Source organism: Myzus persicae, unplaced genomic scaffold (assembly GCF_001856785.1).
Source record: "Myzus persicae strain clone G006 unplaced genomic scaffold, MPER_G0061.0, whole genome shotgun sequence".
In the NCBI taxonomy this organism is placed as follows: Eukaryota; Metazoa; Arthropoda; class Insecta; order Hemiptera; family Aphididae; genus Myzus; species Myzus persicae.
The window spans coordinates 625,382-641,703 of NW_019100604.1; the positions used below are offsets into that span (position 1 = coordinate 625,382).

Below are 16,322 nucleotides of genomic sequence, written 5' to 3' on the forward strand. Positions count from 1 at the left end.
ACATATAAAATTCATGGTCAGTCAGTAGTATTTTATGTAACAACAAAATTGTATAATATGGCTGTCAGTTTGCACGTTTTTAGATATCTTGTAAAATATTATATATTTTGTGTAAATATTAAAAAAAAAAAAATATTAAATATGTACTAACTAGTCAAATACTTAACATTGTGGAATTCAAACAATAATAAATAGGTAGTTATGAGTTAAGACAGTATTGAATATGTATATAAATATAAATGATAATATATATATATGTGCATACAGATTCAAAAACAAATAATATATAATACACTTACAATACTTAAAAATTATCTTAAATATTTTTTAATTTCATTGAAAGTTGTTTATAATTGATTGGGATAAAGAATGGTTACCTAGATGTATTATATAATAATGCATTAATGAAAATACAATTTACTAGTTTTGTTATTTTACCAGAACAACAAGGTATTTTTAATTTATTTAAATGTGAAAATGGTCATTGCAACACTCATATATAAGTTTTAAATAATTGAGAATTCAACTAGGTTGTCTTAAAAGTGTTGAAATTATCCTTTAAAATACAATATATGCATAGGAATAAGAATTAAAATTAACAGATTAACGACTGTGAAAACAGAATCCGTGATCAATAATCAACCATTTATATTCACCATAAAAAGTGTCCATGCCTCGGCGGTATGCAAATCAAACAATAAATGAATAAACATAGTACAAAGTGTCGGTTTACCATTTTATTGGGTTATATTATAGGCTCTATACAATCGTCTTTTCAGTAGATAGATAAATAATAATCCCAGGCTGATATCTCATATTATTATAACGTTTAAGTAATAGACAGGAAAGTAGCCAAGAATTTCAAACGGAGTTGTTATCCAAAATACTTAGGTGCTTCAAGTATAACTATACAAGATTTGACGTTTATTTTAATCGTTCAAAAATGTATAACAAGTGTAATCACCAATCACATAAATAACTCATTATGACTAAACTATTAGGTATCATAATTTTTATGATTTGCCCTCCGAGATTATACTGGCGGTTGGCGATTCCATAAATATCAATTGTAAAATTGATAATTTAAAGTGCATAAAATAGAATATGTCCAAAGTAAGCAATAGCCAATTCACACGAAGGAAAAATTTTAAGCAGCCAATTGCTACATATTTTGTGTTTATACTTTAGATTATTCCTTTTATTTCCATCTATAGTATTTGTTATTTACTAGGTATATAATAACAAATTTACTACAGCTAATGGCCTCAGTTGCCGAAGCTTAAGATCAATAAAAAAAAAAAAAAAAAAATAACAAATTATGTGAAAATGTGAAATCATAACACAAACAAGTATAACTAATAACACCTTTGCTGAGAGAGAGGGTGTTACTACTGAAGACAAAATAATATTTAAATTCCTTGGTGAAACCTAATAATTGTTTATACTTTAAGTCCTTAAGTCCCTAAATGAACCAAGTTTAACGCTAGGTACTTCTATAGATAGAATAATGTACTACTACGTTTTGCACTTTAAAAAAAACAATTTTGAATCATTGCTTTGAAAAATCGATTCCAAGTAGGTACATTTGGTATGTTGCTTAAAGTGGAAAAGTACGTAATTATTTGTATACTCTGTCAGTCTGTCCTGCACGGGAACACGCGACACCCTACCATAGTAGAACCGGTATCGATGTCAGGGTGTCGAGTGGAAATGCGCAGAATGTTTTTTCGCTGGACACAGTTCAACTTAACTACAAATTCGCCAGCGCAAACCGGTGTAGATTTCCCCTTAAAACGTAAACCAGTGTGGTTATAAGAAATTCGCTGTACTATGTAATAGTTATAATCAGATTTAAAATAAGGTGGGTAAGTGGTTACCGCTCTGCTGTACAGTAGGTGTCAGGTGGGTCATTTTAATGGATGTGATAAATTGAAATTCAATGATTTATCATTGCATACTAAAAACAATTCTAAATGAAAACGGTATGTCACTGTCTGTCAGCCTATATTACTAAGTATATTTTATGATAATTAGTAATACAGTGGATTTAAAATTTTTTTGTGAAGCATTTGGAAGCTATTCCATTTGAAAATTTCAGTGTATGTATAAAATATAATATTATACTTTAAAAGTCTTAAGTACTCATGATTAATATTTTTAAATTACAACAAAATAACTAAAACCATTAATTTTCGTTTAATTATCTAATTTTGTCCAAATTTGAACATGAAATATCTATAACAAAAAATTGTTCTTATATATTTCTTAGATTTTTTGGGTACAGCATGAACTGCTTATATTAAACATTGCTTTCCTGAGCTATACAAATTAAAAATGTTATTATTTTTAGTAACAAAATAATTTTCAAATTCTAGTTAATTTAATGATTTTTATCTGAACTTTAAATACTTATAAAAATACGTTTAATATGTTTAACGTAATTATGTAACAACAGATGAGGAATGTTGTATACAACTTATTGAAAAAGCACAACATTTTTATCGATATATATAGAAAAAAATTTTAATATTTAAAATGTCGATATAAATAGCTCAAAAAGATTCAAAATATGTTGAAAATTGTATAGTGGTTAGTAAAAAGTTAATATAAATATTCTGTAAAATAATTATGTAACTAAGGTTATTTTTTTTTTCTTGAAATATAGGATCAAAAAAACAAAATCTTTGTCAGAAGTGGAAATTTGATCTGCGTAAAAATTCAAGTATTTCCTAATTTTTTTTTTTTGTTTTTGACGGAAATGTTTTATTTTTATCTCTCAAATGCACCAACTAATTTCACTTTTTCACTAGAAAAGTTACTTAAGTTGAAAATTAAAGAATCATTCTACTTCTCGTGTACACAAACACACACACATTTTAATCACATCATTGCTCCGCTCAAAATCTAATAAACCGTACTGTATTAGACTCCGATTTGAGCTGGAGAATTTTTAGACTCTTCATCCGGTCAACGGATCCGGACAATAACGACAGCGCCATCTGTCACAATCGCTTTAAATTTTTTCTCGGGTTAGCAATTATTATAGCAGTATGAACTTCTCATGGTACTTGTTTATTATTTTGTGACCAGAAGTCGCTGCCGTAAATGGTTTTTTGTTTTAGATTCTGATGTGTGATTTAATGTTGTATGTTTATTATTATTTTTCCCTGTGACCAGGCACCGTAACTGTACAATATATAAAGTAGTATACTAATATAGTACCTATATTGCAGTAGTGCCTAGAGACTAGAAGTGTACAACTCAAATTATTGCAGTTGACTTGATGGATACAAGCTGTTAGAATAAAATTATTAGGTAATATACTTTTCAATAATTTTTGGTTAAAACCACAAAATGATATCGATACGTAATATGTATATTAACATATTATTATTTATAAGCTTTTCAATTCGAACGTGCTGATATACGGTTCAAGTGTAAAACCATCTTGTAATCGCAATGAATATCAAACATTAAATATCTACTTTCTAATCTTAAAAATCATCTTATCGTCCATAAGATATCAGATATAAACATTTTAGTTTGGTAATTGGTGAAAATTTTAATTAGAAGCCTGTCTGTAAACTGGGACCACTATATTTGGCTATATTAGCAAGGAATAGTTTGTCCAAAAAAAGCTTAACTCAGCAGTTAACACTTCATTATTTAAACATTCAAATATTATATCTGGATTATTGACTGCTATTGACTAAGGAGGATAGTCATAAATAGTCTAAGTCATCTTAATTTGGAATTCTTATCTTATATACCATGGTGTAACTATAATATAATATAAAAAACATTATTAATTTATAAATATTTTAAAACGGTTTGATTTATTAGAAATTATTAACATTTCAGAACAATTTATAGATTATCATCCCAGAGCAACTTTAGCAACCACTAAATTACTATACACACATTTACGTTTATTGTCGTTTATACGGTGATTTTATAATAGCTAGTAAACAAAATATATATACGAGACTCAGCAGCACACCCTCGAAGCGCACTTTTAGAGTCTTATTTGACCGAACGGTAAGCAGGGTTAGGCAGTATCTTCGATACAAGTATCTAAAACACGTATCTTAGATGCAATTGTATCTTGTATCTTGTATCTCGATACAATTATATGAAGTATCGAGTATCGCGATACACTTATAGACAATGTATCGAATATTTCACAACATAATTTTGTCAAAAAATACTCGATCCTTTAAAAAATTAATTTTATCATAATACTACTAGGAATAAATAAAATGAATTATCCGACAATACTTTTGAAAAATTAGTATTTTTAAAAAGAAATAAGAATATGATATGATACCTATCTATATTTTATTATTATTATTTAATTGATTAAATGTAATTTAACAATGATGACTTATCATAATATATTTATAATATTATACTTAATTAATATTAGAAATTTTAAAGTTAAATGGATTTGTCTAGATTCACAGCCAACCTAATTGTGTATAAATAAAATTTTTAAAAAATCCTATGCGTCGTAGGCTATGACTAATTTTTTCAAATGCGTCGAGTATCTAAATATTTAAAATGTAAGTATCGAGTATCTAAATACTTATAATGTAAGTATCGAGTATCTAGTATCTCGATACTCCAAATCCAAGTATCTAGATACTGATTATCGCGATACTGATTTTTGAGTATCTCGCCCATCCCTGACGCTAGGTAACTCCGAGTCATACACGATAGGAAACTATAATAGTCTATAACTGATTATAATGACAAATCATCTATAGAAAGTATAGGAACCCACGACCGAACTTAAGAATTTTCTGAACTTTGGGAAAGTATAAGACACCACCCCACAAAAGTGACACATTTGTAAACCAATAATTTATTTAAAAGTTAAAACTATTGCGTATTACTGGTTTTCCAGCTAGTAATATTAATGAAATCGCATATAATGGATTTTATGTCATATAAATTATGAATAATTATGAATACTTTAATACTTATATTAGGTAGGTACTAAATTAAAATATATTCAGCCCCACACTAAAGTACTTATGATCGACACGATGATGGTACTTAAATGCCATTATATTATATATTATAAATGTATTTAATCTAATATAATATTTAATACATTTTCAGTCCGTTAAACAATTGTTGTGCCTTCATAATTGTTACGCCTCCAATTAGTATCATTTTGTCATAATATATATAATAATTACAACGCACAAACATGCTAATAAATTGAAAAGTATTGAATAAGTTTAAAACAAAATCTTAAGTTTCTCAAGGTGATTTACATTAGCAGTTGACGGTAGCGGGAGTGCACGAACGCGCGAAACATATAAGTATATTTATTTTTGATTTGTCGAGTACTGTCGTATCCACTAGTTAGTACCTAATCAACTAAATTGTAAGGAATGGTTCCTAATACAATGCTACAATAGCAACCAAGTTGAACACTCTAAGATTGATAACATCGTTAAATAAACTGACAATTAATTTGTATAACTTTTTTTATGTAATCATTATCCTTAATAGTTTTATTTAAAATATTTGTTTTATCAATTTTTAAATCATGGATTCACGAGAAAATTGGAAAACTGTATCTTTACTTGTTTGTGTATTTGCTATGATTAGAGAAATTCGACCAATTAAACCGTTTATTACCTCATACCTGAAAAGTATGAATTTTTCATTGAACCAGGTATTTATACTTAATATTGTTGCCATTAAAGTAATTTATTTTACTTAAAGTAATACAGTAGGTTGAATTAATTTTTGCTAAAAATATTCTTTAAAAGTTTCAAGTACCCACGAAATCACAACAAAATAACGGAAATCGTTATTCTTCGTTTGAATATCTAATTACGTCCAAATTTGAACTTAAAACATCTATAAAAAAAAACTGTTTTTAGATTTTTAGATTTTTTGGTTATAATATAAGCTACATACGAGAAACCTTCTTTTACATTTTCAAACCCTTTGAGCAATCAAAAAACATTTATCGACATTTAAAAAAAAAAATGCAAATGTCTTTCAATAGCTAAAAAAAAATCACAATATTTTGAAAAATATGTTATAATGTTTAGAGAATTAAAGAATAAACATTTCGTGAAAATATCAAGTACCTACGGTATTACGGTTATTCGTTTTTGAATTACTACAAAATAACAAAATTGTTCGATGAGAAATCGTTGAATTACGGGTGATTATCTTTATAACGTCGTACAATTTTTAACTCCATACACACATAAAAAATTAATTATTGTTATTAGTTTATTGCTTATTAGTTATTATATTCATTTATTCATTCCTAGTATACAAAAAATTGTAATTATAATTATATATACTTCATATTTATAACATACAATGCATATAATATTTTATAGTGAGAAATTATTAATCCACATTTTATCGTTGTAATTTTGATGTAGATCAATGAAGAGATATATGCTGTGGGGACTTACTCGTGTCTAGTATTAGCCATTGTTATATTCTTAATAACAGACTATTTTCGGTACAAACCATTGATTATTGCAGATGGAATTGCTGGAATTATTACATACTTATTATTATTAGGAACACCAAGTTTATTCAGAGTTCAAGTGAGATTTGAAACATATCCAGGCTTTCACATATATATATAATATTATATATACTATATAGATATTAACACATTAGTTATACCATAATAGTACCTACATTACAAACCAACACCAATAAATATAATCAAATCGATATCATTTTTAAATTTAACACTATAGATAGGACAGATTTTCTTTGGATTTTTTTATGCATCAGAAGTTGCATTCACCACATATTTGTATGCCAAGGTCGACAACAAACAATTATATCAAAAAATCACCAGTTTAGTGAAAGCATCTATATTATTCGGCAGATTCCTGTCTGGTTTAATTGCACAAATTATTGTTTCCACTAATCTATTGGACCAGGATTATCTACTGTACATTAGTATTTTAAGTATGTATCATTAAATTAATAATTGTGTTCATAAAAGTACCATTGTAACTTTTTGCTTGAATTTATTGATAACAAGACTTTTGATACAATGTATGACAATTATTTTACTGAATTTGATATAAACATATTAAAACTTGGTAGAAAATTAGTGAAATGCATTTAACTATAAAGTTTTGAGTATAGGATAAGTAGATGTTAGACCAACCTGATCACACTTATGTTATGACATTATGCTAAATGATTTGTAATAAGTATCTGTTAATTAGATAAAGTAATTATATTACCTTTACTTATGATATAACAATTCTACTTTTATTAAGTTTAAACAATTTATTTTAATTGATAGTTGATATCATATTATATTATCTGGTATGAAAATATTAGAATATTTGAATAGGTATGTCATGCCAGGGTTAGGTGAGCCGTCATGGCCCTATATGGCCATCCATATTTTGAATCATTATACTGTATAATTATTTTATAATAATATGCAGTACAAAATAAAATGCATAAGTATTTTGAATAACAATATACTTATTGAATAATTATGTTATTTAGAAGTTCATTTTCTATGTATAAATGCATATTTTTAATAAAAATATAGTTGAAAACGTAGTGTCTGTTATCGTTATATTATAACCTCCTTGTACCTACTTCTTTGATATTATAAGAAACTCAATTAAAATTTATAAGTAGAGTTTGGATTTTGTAGACATTTTATTTTGTTTCTAAAACGAAGCTATGTCACCTTTAAATTGATTTATAATGTTTAGCAACAATAAAATGCATGACATTTTTTTAGTTTTTTAAAAAAAAATTTTTTAAAATTTTTTTGTGCTTTTTGACTTTTAAGTAGGTACTTGTAAAATGTTAAGTACCTAGTATAATCCCATTAAAAAAATTTAGTATTAATACAATTGATTAGCACAATACACAAAATGGAACAATATTACTTAAACAGGCTCCAGATAAAATAAGAAAATTGATTGTCAGAAAATTAAAAAACGTATTTGATAAAAATGTTAATTTGAAACACAATTGAAACTGTATCTGCAATTTAAATCATGTAAAAACTTCAGGGAATCTCAGAAGATATGACACAAGACTAAATATATAGTATATTTAAAATTCACGGCCATGGTTTCTGTTGATGTCGAAAGAAGTTTCTCTATTTATAAAAATATTAATCATTCGATGCAACTCGGATATTGCAGGTAAAAATACTTAATTTAAAAAAATATCTGAATGGAGAGTCAGAATTAAAAGTAACATGTTGGCCTAGTGTGTTGGGCTAAAAATTCGTTGATCATCGATGTATCGAAATTTCGATATATTGCATGCCCATTATCGATACCATGATATATCGACCTCTGTTTCATCGATGTATATACAATATATATCATATTATAAGAGTTATTAATGTTACATAAAATTATTGTTGAGTTATGAGTATTTATTTTTATTCTAAAACTGCTTGCCTCTTATGAATTTGGCTATTTAAATGTGTGTATGTTAATTGTAATTCATTTTAATGCAAATACATGATTATATAAACCTTTATTTCTATATTACCTATATATTCCTATTTTATAAACTATACTTTATTTTGTGAACCAATGTGTGCTTGGACGCAATCAGGATATTTATATTCTGTGCGTCCCAAACGACTCCCGTCCATCGTCCACTGCTTTAATTTAGATTTTAGAGCTTTTTTGTTTCATTTTAAGAGATTTTATATAGTCATATAGAGTGATAGAATCCAAATTCTTTAGTCTATTTATAATTAATAAATGTATTATTGGTAACTTAGAGATACAGTCGTTCTGACGTACATGCATATTTACAGTACACAGTATGCATTTAGTTGTTATTGTTACATTTTAATTAAACATATATTGTAGGTACTTGAACTTAATAATTAAAATTATCTCGATATTTTCAAATTTTTTTTTATATTATTAATTTAATTTGTACTGGATCTAGACAAGTGCTCACTCGATACTCATTATTAACTAATAGATAAGTAGGTTTATACATATAGCCTATAGGTTCCTGTACCTACTTATAAAACTGAAATTAATATTAAAATACAACAACAATATTAATATATAGTTTTAATAACTTTAATTGTTATTTTATTTCTAGGTACTTCATTTGTAACGATTTGGGCATTTTTTTTACCAAAAGTGAAACACAGTCTTTATTTTCATACAAAAAAGGAATTTAGAGAAAACATTCAGTTGCATCAATCTGATAATGAAGTTACCATTCCTGAAAATGCAGCAGTATGTTATTTTGAATAAATTATATTGTTACAATGGCTTATGATTATGAAAAGGGGGGGGGGTTTAAGCAGCAGCGTAATTTCAGTTTTTTTCCAGATGTGCAAGATTTTAGGCAGGCCAATTTTAATATTTCACCAGTTAGGTGAAAAATGTTTATATATAAATGAAGATATAAATGTATAATGTATATTAATATTATCTCTTTTCCTTCTATATAATCCTAATTTACTCATATCAACTAATTTACTTTGACTCTTGACTCTTGTTTACTTCCTCAAGAGGACTGACATCACTCGTCAACAAACATATTGAACGCCCAACCACAACTTTAAGACTGAAGTTATATTCATCAAATGTACTACTTACCACATTTTACAAGGCTCTCTAAGTAACACTACCTGTCAGTAACTGGTGCGAAATATTATTCGAATAAATTTATAGAAGTAATTTATAGATAATTGCTCTAGGAATAAAACACGTCTCACGTAAGAATAAATTTGATAATAAAGCTGATAAAAAAAAAAAAATAAACATAAAAAAAAAATAATTGTATATAGCTAATTTACTAAAATATATACTTCAATGAAACCTCCCTTAACGGACACCCCTAAATACCGGACACTCTAAATAATGGACACTTTTATGGTAATTTAATTTTTGATTTTGACAATTTTTATCATAATTAAGAATAATCGTGGAATGCCTTAATAAATAACAATCTCTCTATCTAGTCTAATTTTCGGACTGTTAATTATTGTACTATGTACAATAAAAATTTATCTTATCCGTCCATTAATGTGTTGATGAAAACATTTTTCTAGTTTATGTTCTGTGATGTTATCTAACTCGTATTTAGTTGTGTTAGTGATTCTATTACATACGGATGTATTCTAAAACGTGTTAGTAAACGTTTGTTAGTAAAATGGCTAGTAAACGAAAAAGATTAAGTCTAAAAGAAAAAACATTTACATTTTCATTAATTTTTACATACATAATAATATCATCATTTTAAATAATAATAATATGTAGGTACAACTGATATTTATTTATTTATAGTAAAAATAATACAAATATACATAGGTACCTATGTCATTATTAAACATATTATATAAATTGTGTATATATTATGTTATTATTAATTTCTCGGAGTTATTATCAACAATTTTTTTCCCTCTGAATAGCGGACACCTCTAAATAATGAACAAAATGACGGCGATCGAGAGTATCCGAATTTAGAGGTTTCACTGTATATTATTATATATTACAAGCATATATTTTAGTTTTTCATTCATATTTAATAGTTAATTATACTCATAGGAGCATTAGTGGAGGGCCAATATTATTAACACTATTATGTTAGTGGGGCCATCGTACACCCTTTCCTTCTATTATATAATATGCTATACATGTTTATCATATATTATTAATTGTTAAATTATTTTAAGGTATTAGCTTTTGAGTTAGAATAATTATGAGCTTAAAATAATTAATCTAAATATTTTAAAAATGTCATTGTGGACTGATTTAAAATAAAATAAAATTGTTAGTAACGTAAAAGTTTCAAAGCCCCTCAAATCATATTTTTGGATACAACAAAAGAATTAAATTATTTATTCCTTGTTTTAATATCTAATTTTGTCAAAGTTTGAATTTCAAAACTTCAATTATCTAAAAATAAAAAATTGTAATAATATATTTTTTATATTTTTTTGTTTCAGTATAATAATATTACTTATACCCTTAGGTTTTGTTTTAAATTATCGAGCCTTGCCTAAAAAATTGAACATTTTATACATTTTTAATTACAAACTAACTTGTATAATTTTTGTTATATTTTTCTACTATAAACCTTGTATAGAGACACTAGACTACTAAACAATCATAAAAAACACACATTGTAATGGTATTACGTATCAATACATTCATCTTTCCACTCAGAATCTAAAATATCTATTGTTTATAAATACAATATAAATATATATATATTTAATATATTTTTCTAATCAATAAGTTAATTTATTAATAATCACAAACAAAAAAAAATTGTTATTGATTATCATTGCAGAGATATAACAATAGTTTATAGTTTTATACATATATAATATATTCCCACATAGTTTATGATTTGTGAGTATACCGTTTACTTGTAGGTTTATTAAATTCTCCCTACATAAGAGTGTAGAAGTAATATAGTATACCAAAAAACATGTTATTATATATCACATATTCTAAAATATTTACGACAAATTCCATTTGTTTGAAACATTTTAATTGATTTATATACTTTATAGAATAATGTTCCTAAAACTTCAAAATTAATTAAAATTACAAAAGTTAAGCAGATGATTTTTGATGATTTTAAATCTGCATACAAAAATACTTATGTAGTGAAAAAATGTTTTTGGTGGATATTTGCATTCGTTGGTCATTTTATAGTAAGTACTAAGTGTATTATAATTCTAATTTGATTTTTTTTTTACTGTTACCTTATTCTCTAAGGTTGGATTGTTTATTCAAGTTTTATGGGAGGATGTTAACAATAATAAAAAAGATCTGATGAATGGTGCTGCCGAATCTATACACACTCTTTGTGGTATTGTAACAGATTTTTTTATAGTGTTTAGAAAATAGATAACTATTATTTAGCTAAAATAAAGAATAACTATATTGTTTAATAATAGGTGCAGCAGGTGCATACTCAGTTGGTCACCTGCACTATGATTGGAAAAAATTTGATGATATTATATTTACCATTGGAACATTTGTTTTGGCTTTATTATTATTCATTTTATATTCTTGCAATACGTTATGGATATTATATCTAGTATACATAATATTTGGTACTTGTTTCCAAGTATTGTTAACTATCACTACGTATGTATTTTTATTTTACTGGTCATTTTCCAGAAATGTACAAGTGCAAATCAATTCAAATTTTTTTTTAATCGTTACATAATTTCGGTTGAAACTTATTAGTTATTACTTACCTATTATACTTCCTTACAATAGTACCAACACTTTTAAAATATTATAAACCTAAATATTCTTTAAAACATTTGACTGAAGAAGTTTTTTAAACGACCAACTATTCTTTCAAGGGGTGTCGTGATATAAGCGCAGAACAAAAAGAGATAGGTACACGTTATTTAGGGGGTAAGGGTATATAATATAGGTACTTTTCATTTATAGTAAAATAAAATAAGTTCTTGATCTGAAATTCTGAAATATTATTTATTTAGGTAATGGTTATCCAAGATTCAAACTGCTCTAAGAATTGCCTACCTCGTAATAACTTATGGAATCATTTATATTATAATTTTATGCATTGAGTGTTAAGTATAAAATGGCCTCCTTTGGAATTCATCTCCTAACATTTTTTAAAAACCACATTTAAATGTTATGATCAATTTTAACAAATGTATATGTTTAAACTTATTGACTTGCACTCTCCGAAATAAAATATACAATATATTGATACTAGTATACTGCCTATACCACCTATTTCACCTATGGGTGCAAATCCATTGAAACTGTTTGAAGGGAGGGGAGGGGGAGGTGTTATTTTTCAAAAGAACCTAAATCGTGGGTGGCTTTTCCCCTTCACAATAAATATTGGACTTTTGGAGGAGCCCCCCCACCCCCGATTACCACCTATTCACCCATCGGTGTTCTAATCACCTAACGTGTACGATGTACGTGTTAATCCTCGACAATTGTTTTATTTCTACAAATTCCCTTTCAAATCTAACCCTCTGTGTAGATTATCCATTTATCTGTCTAATATATTTATATTATTAATATTTTAGCTCTGAAGTTGCAAAATATATAAAACCGGACAGTTATGGACTAATATTTGGTTTTAATATGTTCATGTCATTGTCGATTATCTCAATATATACATTATTATTTATCCAAGGCTTTATTGTTGCAATAGGGACAACAAGTCAAGTAAGTTATTTTATATAGGTATATACCAATTTTGTGTGTACTATGGTTAATGAAATTTTTTCAAAGTTGATATGTATGTAACTTGTATGTATTTATAACATTATTAGGCAAGTATAGGTACTATCTTTAGAACAATACTATTTCTATACCATTATTCTTCAAGTTGATCAAAAAAATATATCTATTATGTAGGTACTCTAAAAACGTATCTAATAGTGATAATGACCACATACAATTAAATCTCTATTTTTTTTCAATGAAATCTAAAAAATATGACCATGCGGCATGCACCATGTTAGTTCATATTTACAATAAGTCCGTGTCTGGGTGTCCGAGAGAGATCCATGGTCTTTAGACTCTCCTTCACTAACTAAATAATTAAACACTATTTTTTTTTGTTCATAATTAGGAAAATGTTGAAATATATATTAATGGCTATTGTAGTATTGTAAATACCACATGTCGTGACAATTACCATGTTCTATAATTTGATGTCCAGGTTATAACAGGAGACCTGACAAATTAAATAACTTTGCAGGTTCTAATCAATATTTTTTAATTTTAAATGTATTATTTCTTATTATTATTTTTGACTCTTATTAGAGATACATATTACTAGAGACAAATTTTGATTTCAAAACATTTATTTAAGTCATTTAGTTTATTTTTTTATCATTTTAAAAAATGTTCAATTTTTTTGAAGTAAGATTCATTGATTTAAAAAGTAATGACTTTTTAAAAAAAATTTTTACTTTAACAAATACTTACTTATTCGAAAATTCTCAAAATATTATTAAAAAAGTTTATACTTTTTGAATTTGAAATGTTTTTTTACGACTGTATGAACATAACCTAATAAAAATAATGAGATTTCAAACAGTTTTAAAAATAAACTACATGACTTAAATAAATGTTTTTACAACCAAGATTTTTCTAAAAAATAGGTTTACAAATTGGCCATTTTTATTTTATTAATTTTCAGTATTATTAAAAAATAAAAATAAAAAAATGTTACATTATAGATTCAATCAATTATATATTAAAAAATATTAATTATAACAAAAGTGATTTATTTTGTCAGGTCTTCCTGTTACACTCTGTACATATCACATAAACGTTATTTCGTCAAATGTTTAGGATGATGTCATATCTGTGACTATATTATAGTGAGTGAGTGGAATCGAAACCCTAGCTCACGATTTGCAAATGCGGGATTTTTAACGCGTACTCCTGAAATCTATATAAGTAATTTAATTTTAAACGTATTGCAGTAATAAGTTCTCCAAGAAAATTATGGTCATCCTCGAAAGCCATTAATTTGATGTGCTACTTTTCTGAGAATTTCCAACGCCGATTTATGATTGTAATACGTAAAAAATTGTATGAGACAGAAACCTTAGTAGGGAGGTACTCTTAATAATCTTGCCTAATAGTGAGGTTTCTTTTTCACGCACTAAAATTAGATAATTCTAAATTCTAATTGCCAATTGGTACGTAACAACCCGAAACAGTCTATATAATTACACAGTCTTGTGTTCACGACCACATGATAGACTAATAAATCCAAACTAATCTAGAGTACAACGTACAACCCTTACACATACAGTTATACATAATTATAACAAATCAAAAAATAAAAAGTTTAACTTTACTTTATAGATATTTTCAGTTTCTATGATGTTTGCTTCGATGTCTGCATTGTTATTTATCGTGGCTGTTTGGAAATTCACCAATTCTGGGAAATAACGAAGAATGCTGTATTTAAAAAAAACATTTACCTGTAAATTGTAATATTAAATATTTAATTATTATTCACAAGTCATCACTTTCTCCTATATACCTCAATAATCAGACCACTTCTAACGTATGCCTGCCCTGTTTGGGCGACAGCCTCGCCCACTAAAATTAAAAAAATCCAAACCCTCTAAAACAAATTCCTTAGAATTTGCCTTAAAGCACCTTGGTATATGAGGAATCGCCAAATACACAATGATATTGGAATATCCCTAATAAATATCTGGATTAAAACCCAATTTAAAAACTTTCACGCCAAGCTGAAAGACTCGGACGGAGCCGGCCATTACTAACTAAGAAAGAAAACCCAAAATAGGCGACTGCGACCTCGACTGCCCCAAGACATTCTCCTATCAGCCACTGAAGAGCTCTCATCGGAAGATGAAGAATAAACCAACAAATAATGTCAAACCTAACTATGAATTATTATAGCACTGTAATCACTAACATAAATGTAAATATTAAATTGTAATCGTAATTGTAATGCGTAATGTATCGTACTTGTAATAGCACCTAATGCGCTGAAACATTTTAAAAATAATAAACGAAAAAAAAAATTATTATTCATAAATAAAAATCGATTTAATTGATTGTAATGGTCCGTGTCTTGTGCGGGGTGGTGCAATATGCATACGTACAATGTACATAAATACATACGTATTAGATATATACATAAATTCCCTATACTCACACGACACAAGAAACACATAAAGAGTACCCACGTCTCCTCACTCTCGCCAAATACGAACGGGCGCTCTACGAAACGGGAGCTAAACAAAGTAATACAGAATTTGATATGTTATACTTTATACTAGCTCGTTTTTACTTTACCCCGTAACCGTAATAACATCAACAAACAAGTGATAATATACGCAAGATGTTTCTTCAAAACCGTTCTCAGAAATATCATGCAGGTTTGTACTTTGCTTTTTATTGCATAAGATGTATACCATAACACGGCCAATGGTGGGAGCCTAAAGTCCCCTAAACCTTCCCCCTGGGTACACCACTTCATAGATATAATTGTATGTATATTAATATATTTATATTTATATATTTATATATATTCCTATACGTTATAACTTTTCATCAAAACAACCTTAGCGACTTGCCAAAATTTAGGTACTTCTTGTGGTCCGATTAAAAAAAAAGAAAGTATGTTTGAATAATTGATAAACAAGTCTACTTTGCATCGGTTGGAGCATATATCATTGTATTTTTTATATCTTTTAATATATTCAATATTAAAAGTTGACAAATTTATAAAATGTCAAATATTTATCCTCGTCGAGAATTTGCTAAATTTGAAAAAGTCCTCCAACCGATGTT

General features: G+C 27.0%; 1 protein-coding gene across 1 annotated transcript; it reads left to right on the plus strand.

Moving 5' to 3' along the window:
- Positions 1-5,347: 5,347 nt before the first annotated feature.
- On the plus strand, positions 5,348-15,507 carry LOC111036250 (folate transporter 1-like). The gene is made up of 9 exons (XM_022318220.1): positions 5,348-5,689; positions 6,420-6,590; positions 6,750-6,966; positions 9,112-9,251; positions 11,543-11,686; positions 11,751-11,844; positions 11,933-12,125; positions 13,058-13,199; positions 14,859-15,507. Exons 1-9 carry the CDS (start codon positions 5,561-5,563, stop codon positions 14,943-14,945), a joined length of 1,317 nt encoding a protein of 438 aa, XP_022173912.1. The 5' UTR covers positions 5,348-5,560; the 3' UTR covers positions 14,946-15,507.
- Positions 15,508-16,322: the final 815 nt, after the last annotated feature.

Excerpts from the sequence above, each read along its gene's own strand:
- LOC111036250 (XM_022318220.1), top strand. The coding sequence starts at position 5,561 with ATGGATTCACGAGAAAATTGGAAAACTGTATCTTTACTTGTTTGTGTA. Across the intron at positions 11,687-11,750 it reads CATTCGTTGGTCATTTTATA|GTTGGATTGTTTATTCAAGT; the intron begins GTAAGTACTAAG and ends TTATTCTCTAAG. Across the intron at positions 13,200-14,858 it reads CAATAGGGACAACAAGTCAA|ATATTTTCAGTTTCTATGAT; the intron begins GTAAGTTATTTT and ends TTTACTTTATAG.